The following is a 7,209-nucleotide window of genomic DNA, read 5'->3' as shown; positions in this document are numbered from 1 at the left end:
CATGACGTCGCGGTTTCCAGCAGAAGCTCTGAGGTATGTACACCAACTGGGCTCATTTTCATGTGAAGACGTAAATACTTTTCATGTTTCAGACGTGGCAGCACTAAAGAAACTGCACTTGACGTCATGCTGGAATTTCTCGACCAGTGGGAGGCCCATGCAGGAGGGCTCGGCTTCTTAAGCAAGAGCACGGCAGAAGGTCTACGTGTGACGATCCACTCTGCGAAGGACCTACTGAAGTACCTCACTGAAATGGTTGGGTTTAGGTTTTTGATGACCTCCCGTCTCAGTCAAGACTGTTTGGAGCGTTCCTTTGGTATCGTCAGACAGGTCAGTGGAGCTAACGATCACCCTACTCCTGCGCAGTTCATTATCATAATCAAGTATTCTTGTGCATTTTCAGTCCTGTACATTGAAATACAAAGCATATAATCCAAAGTATCAATTTTTATAATTTACATGTATATATGCAGGTGCATAAGCTTTTATAGCTTGGCGAAAAGCCCCAAGGGAGCAAACGTATCTCCTGGACTTTTGGAGGCCCTGCTGTCCGAGGACCATCTGCTGTCTGAAAATGAAGCACCAGCTTGTGACGACGTTACACTACCTGTCGAAGCAGCAGAGGTTGCGATTGACCACGCTGACCACGTTGAAAAACGCAGTGATGACTGCCTCACCTATTATATTGCAGGATATGTAGCCAGGAAGCGGATCTTCTCAACCCAATGCGAAGCTTGCAAGGATGCCTGCCTCGTCACACGTGATAGTGCGACGGATCAATTGTCAGCCGAAGCGTGTAAAAAGTGGGACATGGGGGGCCTTCTTTACCCCTCTGTCCGTCTATATAGTCAAATCAAAACCCTTGAGGATAGACTAACTCGTGCATTTAGCACCACGCGCTTGCACACCAAAGTAGTGAAGGATTTTTTGCGCCTAGCAGCCAATGTGCCACAAATTGGCTGCAGTGAGCATTCAGCTTCTTTAACAACATCGGTTGTCAGGTTCTACAGCATTACGCGTGTCCATTTTCTGCTGAAAGGGATAAACCAGCATGCTGTGCAGAATGAAGCCAAGAAGGTGAAGCCCTGTGTTATGTAATGTTTTAAGGTACTGTTTCCAATAAACTTGTATCAAGCCACCAGTCTTGTAGTCTTGTACTGTATTGCATTCTTCTGCCGCACTGCATAAAAACTGCATTGACTTCCGCTCTTTAAAGTACTATTGCAATCGAAAATGTATAACAAATATGCGAGCGACACACGCAGGGTTGTTGCCACCTGCTGGTCTGCGGGAGAGATTCCTCTAAACTATTTTTCGCGTGACAAGCGCGCCCACCTCGCAAGAAGTGGCCGCGAAACCCACGCTCTGTATCGGCTGCGTGGTTTGCGCTTGTAGATTACACGTGCAAGTTTCTCGACGTCAACAACATAATTGAAAAGACTACAGCGGTAAAACTGAGCGCGGTCGAATCATTTACCCGCCCAGAGGCAAGTAGACGACGCGAGAAAAGCACAGCGCCCCCACCGGCAGTGCCACCACGCGGCAGGAACGCGCTTTTGGGCCAGCCTCCGGAGGCCGGTCATCACACCTCCCCATTCTAGCCACCCTAGTAGAAGTGAGTTGACCGGAGCCCGCGGGAACCCAACAACGACTGAGCCGGCCAGCGGCCGTTTATTGAACGACACACAATGGACACGTGGACACACGCGATTGGCTGCATGCAATCACGTGTGTGCCGTTACAGACGACATCTATTGAACAGAGTACACACTAGGACGCACTCAGTGCACGCGCCACTCACAGGTGGTGCCACGACACAACAGTTTCCACTGGGGCTGACTGTGCCAACCTGTAAAAACTCATGTTAAATTCCATTGGGCGAACAGGAGCAAGTGCAGCGAGCAGCCAGAGCAGCACACGGGAGTAACGGGGACGTGCGCTTTCGTTCCGCGAATGAAACATTCGCGCTGCTCCGGGAGCAGAGAAAAGAGAGAGAGGGCGTGATGTCACGGGTCATGTGACCAAACTTTTCCCGCGCTTGCTTTTCGGAGCGTTTCGCGCGCTCTCGTTGTCCGCACGAAGTTATTCCGCGCCAGTTTCGCCAGATACGTGCCGGTGGCTTTGTGTCTGCCTTCCTCATGGCGATGAATGATGAAGCCGAGCGGATGTTCATGGCAATGCTAAATGAGTCAGCTCTACGCGCTACACGAGGTAAGCATTGTGTCTCGCAAAAATTAGCTACGAGCGATAACAGCGTCAATCTAACGGCTTTGTTTGTGCTCACTACCGTCGTTATCGATGCCTTGGCCGCGCGGGAGAGCATTGACGAGAATCCCCATGGTAAGCGCCAATAACTAACAAGCACAGGCCATATTTCGCAATACTTTTTGCCAGTTCTTTTTTAATTTTTTGTGCTGAATGGCCCATTTCAGGTAGCGGGAGCGTCGTGGTGTGTGAGGAAACGACGGACGAAGACGGAGCACGTCATTTGCGTATGTATGCGTCACGGGGCCGCACTTTTGTGCTGTACTGTCGAACTTTCTTCTGCCGTTTATCGTCACTTCTACTGGTTGACGTTTTGAAATTATTTGCATGCCTGTTTGAGTATACAAAACAAACCTCTTTATGTTTGCGTTCAGCAAGGGCTGATGACATGCTACATTCTGCGTTAGAACGGTGGTTTGGGCTAGTTGGTGGTGCATACTGAAATTCGAAACAGCGCGAAAAGACGGGACAGGGGAAACGACGACACCAGCGCCTTGTGTCGTTGTGTCCCCTGGGCCGTCTTTTCGCGCTGTTTCGAATTTCAGTATGGTACATTAATCGCACCCGGAGGCATTTACTTCGCGAACAGAACACCATAATCATTTCACGTCGCACAGAATAGGCACCTCAGCAGAGTTTTTACACTCGCACTTATTTTGCACGTTCAGAAACCACCAGTTCATCAACCGCCGGCGAGATGGGAACGGGCCCAGCGCCACAAGGGAAAAGAGGTGGCGGAGGTGAGCTTCTACCACTGCAGTGCCCCACACATGTGCTTTAAGCAAGCTTGCCTTATTTCTATTTCAGCTCCTGAGTGGACACCAGGGGAAACAAAGCTCCTATTAGACTATTACTATAAATACTTCCCTCAAGTTGGCTGTTTCAAAAAGTTTAAGAACAAAAAGATGCTTTTTAAACAGGTTTCTCAGGATCTGGCTGATGTGCTTGGATGCAGCAAAACGCCACAGTAATGTGAAAATTGCGTAAAAACGGTAAGGAGGCAAAAGAGAAAAGCGTGCGATAATAACAACAAGTCCGGTGCTCAACCTTGCCCCGTCCCATGCGACGATGAAATGCAACAAATTGAGAGCATTGACGACAGCCTCGAGCCCGAAGTCCAAAGGGACTCTTATGGAGCGACGTACAAGGCAACTTCATCAAGTTCCGACAGCTCAGCTGATGTACCCTCAACTTCACCTGAAATCTCCAGTACTCCGGCGAGTGGTTCAGACAGTGGGCAAAGTACAACAGGGCCAGCAGATACCAAGAAAAGGGAACTTCGCGCTAGTACCAGTCGTATGCAACAGATGCAATATTTCTTTGACCAAATTCGAGCTATTAGTGCAGAGCGAGCGGCTCGCAGGGAAGAGCTAGAAAAAGAAAAGGAGATGAGGCACGCCGAGCGGCGAGCTTAGCGCATTCAAGAACGCCAGGATCGCCGCAAGATGCATGAAGACGAACTTCAGCGCATCCGCGAGGCCCTGGGGTTCAAGCAATAAAGAGGTGCACTTTGGAAAAACATGTTTTCATGACTGTTTATTTCATGCTTAACCATAATGTCCCTGAACATTGGCAAAATGAGATGCTGCTTAAGCGTTGCATTTAATGTTTGAGCACGATATGCTTCCATTAAGACAGATTTTGTGGCTGCCTCCTCTTTAGCCCCATCTTAGATTTCAGTCTTTCTCGCTTAACCTCTGCAAGCGCTCATAAGAGGCTCTCTTCTCTGGATGTTCCGCTGTGGACTCTGGCTCCACTGGGGTTCGGATAATTAGCACCCTGAGAGTTCAGATGCATGCCTGGAACTAGACCATCAGACGAGTCACCGTTGTCAATGCAGATGTTGTGGAGGACACAACATGCGAGGATAAATTTTGTCATGTTGTCTACTGTCGTGAGGTCCACACGCTGCAGCTGCCGAAACCTACCCTTTGACTCCCCAAACGCATTTTCAATTAGCACTCGGGTAGATGAAAGTTTGGCATTAAATGCCTTGTCAGAGGCATTAAGGTTTCCGTAGTCGCGAATGGGAGTTATTAGGTACTCGCGAGATGGGTACGCTGCGTCCCCAAGAATGTGGTATTTCCCAGCGCAGGGTTGAGGCAGTTTTTTCAAAACGGTTGAAAGCCGCAAGATCCTGGCATCGTGAATTTTGCTGGGTGCACCTGTGCCGACATCTAGGAACCTCTTCCGGTTGTCCCATATTCCCTGCAGCGTCAAGGATGGGTAGTGGTGCCGATTCACATACACTGACCGCACTTTACCAGCAGGGCACCTGACCGGAATATAGCTTCCGTCAATGCAGCCAATAGTGTCCGGAAACCCTGAAACCTGAAAGTTTGAAAACAAAATGTTAGAACGTTTCACAGAAAGAGCAAAAGGAGCTAACAAAGTAGCAAGTGAAGTCGTGCCCTCATTCAAGCTTCAAGCACAGCTCATTTTCACATGATTTCCTTGAATGTTGGTTTTGTACTTGTATCTGTTCGTTTTGTGCAGTACTAACGTAAATTCATGGGCATGGTTACGTGCGCAATAAAGCGTGAAAAGCATTGACAGTTCTAGCAAAGGGTCATTACGCACAGTAGCCGAGAGCTTCAGCTTGACATGTTTTCGCAAACTCTACTACGTGCAGGTGTGAAGAACTCGCAATATAACTGAAAACAATGGCTTTGCGAGCTCTTCAACATCCCCATGCAGCTAACAGCATAAATGATAACTCACTGCTTGTTCCAACCGTACTGTTATACACCAAATTCAAAAGTGCCCTGTATATATTATGTTTACCAGAAGTTACATTTCCTTTATGAATAAAAACACAGCTTTGAAGAATCATTCCGATGGAAGCGACTGACATGCTGCATTGATTGAATTAAAAACATTTTTGCAGTTGAAATTGAAAGTGGGGTTTTTCTTACCTGCTTAAAGTCGTTGGAAAGTTTCCCCATGTTATCTGGGAAGGTCACGATGCAGGGGCAATGTCGAGAAGGAAATTCATGACTCGATACATCATCCTGTGGTGTGTGCTTTCCCCAACTTCAAAACGTCCTGCAACATCCCGTATGCAGCATTTGTTGGCGGCATACCTGCAAGAAATGTGATAACTATATAATAATCCTAAATAGTAAACAAGCATTTTACGTTGCCAACAAGCATTGAGCGAAGTGTCGGAAAAATCCACATCTGCCCAGTTGTCTGAACAAGCTTCAGAGCACATTTGGTGCAGACGTGCAGTATTTTACCCCTAGAATGCCTTACAACAGCACATGCAAGAATTGAATGAAAAAAAATGCGAAAATAGAATCCAGTGCGATTCGGGAACTGAAATGCGCGTGCAGCAAAAAAGCGATTACCTGAGCCTGGGACTTACGGGACGTCAGTGGCACGTAAAAGCGAATTCCAGGCAGCATAAGCATCTAGTGAAAAATCAGTTGGTAAACCTTCAAGCGGCATATTAGTGCATTCAAGTTCAGGCTTCGCTTCCGGGAACATGTGCCATGAATTTAATGCCCTTAAAATTTCGGCAGGCGCCTCGTAGACGTGAAATTACCCCCCCCACACACACACATACACTCACCCGAGACCATGTTAATTCTTGCGAGGTCATATGCGCGCATTTCTCCTTCAATTTCTACCTACATATGTGAAGTTTACGTGAACTCTAAGGCGTCGTGATATGCGCGCCGTACTCGTGAAGCTCGGCAACAAATGCAGGCGCGAACTTTCTCACCGTTTCCTGCTTTTGCATATTAGTTTCTGACCCCTCCACTTCCTAAATTCTCATCTGTTTAACTACACCTCCTGCGTCCTGATCTCTTGCTTTTCTTCCAGCACAACTCCGCCAGCACCCGGTCGATGCGATGCGTACGCTGCCGGGGCGCGTCTCGGCAAGCACGTACGACAATTTCACACGCCTGAGTTTGTTGCAGAGCTTCACGAGTAGGGCACTCATCTCACAACTAAGCTTCTCTCTTTACTGCTATATAATTGTAATACTTTGCCATAGAAAGGACAGGACATGCTCTTCAGGGGACTTGGGGGGTAGGCCTCCGTGGTCTCTTCTGGAAGCGTAGTGCGGCGACTTCGCGAATTCGGCAGCAAGCGCATTTGCAACCGACCGTGACAGTCGGAAGTTTCTGCGAAAATGGCGAGGTAAAGAGAAAAAAAAGCAGGCCAGTTATTGATTACACGTTTTAAGTACAATGCAGCGGCTCACCTCTTCGTCAGAATACGCGGCAACCGTCTTTTCCAGGTACGACTCAACCTTCGGTCGCTGCTCCGGCGGAGAGAACAGGTACTCGAACATACTCTCATACAACGTCAAATCGTCGTCGTCATCGCTGCTGCTGCTGCGGTCCGAGGATGAGCTTGCGCTTGAACCTGTGGAGCTTTCAGCATCTAAATGTAACAGCAATTCCTCGTCCAGACGGCGGCGCTTAGCTGCTTCCGAACGCATTGAACGACTATCGCGGCTGCTGGATTCCGCCATTTTTTCTCCGCCACCCCAGGAAAAAAAACCAGAAGTGACGTAAAAGAGGTCATGTGACTTCCTTGGCGTTCCCTATTACTCCGCCGCTGGCGACGGAGCACCGAGAACTGCTCTCGGCTGCTCTCGGCGCCAAAAAAGTGCTCCTCCTCGACCAATGAAACACAACGTCCCTGCTCCTGCCCGATCACTGGAAGGCGCCAAAACTCGCGAGAGCACTTTGAGTGCAGTTAGAAGTGATCCTGTTCGCCCAATGGAAAGCGCTATCAGGCAAGTCACGGAGATCAAAAATTGTGTCGGCGAAGGGTGATCATTCGAGCCAGACATTTGCTTCAGAATTCCAAAAAGATTTCAAGTGCGTCTTGGCAGAGGCAAGACGTCATCAAGTGTTTATTTTATAGCCCAAGCTTTTTGTAACATAGTGCCGGATGAATAGGGTGCTGGTTAGACTGACGCGGATT

General features: G+C 48.4%; 2 protein-coding genes across 2 annotated transcripts; both read right to left on the bottom strand.

The window, feature by feature from the left end:
- Positions 1-3,675: 3,675 nt before the first annotated feature.
- LOC142814111 (uncharacterized) lies at positions 3,676-5,341 on the bottom strand. Its single transcript, XM_075892045.1, has 2 exons — positions 5,181-5,341; positions 3,676-4,596 (listed from the first exon to the last, which is right to left on the bottom strand). Exons 1-2 carry the CDS (start codon positions 5,208-5,210, stop codon positions 3,973-3,975), a joined length of 654 nt encoding a protein of 217 aa, XP_075748160.1. The 5' UTR covers positions 5,211-5,341; the 3' UTR covers positions 3,676-3,972.
- A 946-nt stretch (positions 5,342-6,287) lies between these two features.
- Positions 6,288-6,751, bottom strand: LOC142814482 (uncharacterized). Its single transcript, XM_075893239.1, has 2 exons — positions 6,479-6,751; positions 6,288-6,398 (listed from the first exon to the last, which is right to left on the bottom strand). The coding sequence occupies exons 1-2, from the start codon at positions 6,749-6,751 to the stop codon at positions 6,288-6,290; spliced, it is 384 nt and encodes a 127-aa protein (XP_075749354.1).
- Between the last annotated feature and the right edge of the window lie 458 nt (positions 6,752-7,209).

Source organism: Rhipicephalus microplus, chromosome 4 (genome assembly GCF_043290135.1).
Source record: "Rhipicephalus microplus isolate Deutch F79 chromosome 4, USDA_Rmic, whole genome shotgun sequence".
NCBI classification, from domain to species: Eukaryota; Metazoa; Arthropoda; class Arachnida; order Ixodida; family Ixodidae; genus Rhipicephalus; species Rhipicephalus microplus.
This window is presented reverse-complemented; position numbering and strand designations above follow the sequence as displayed.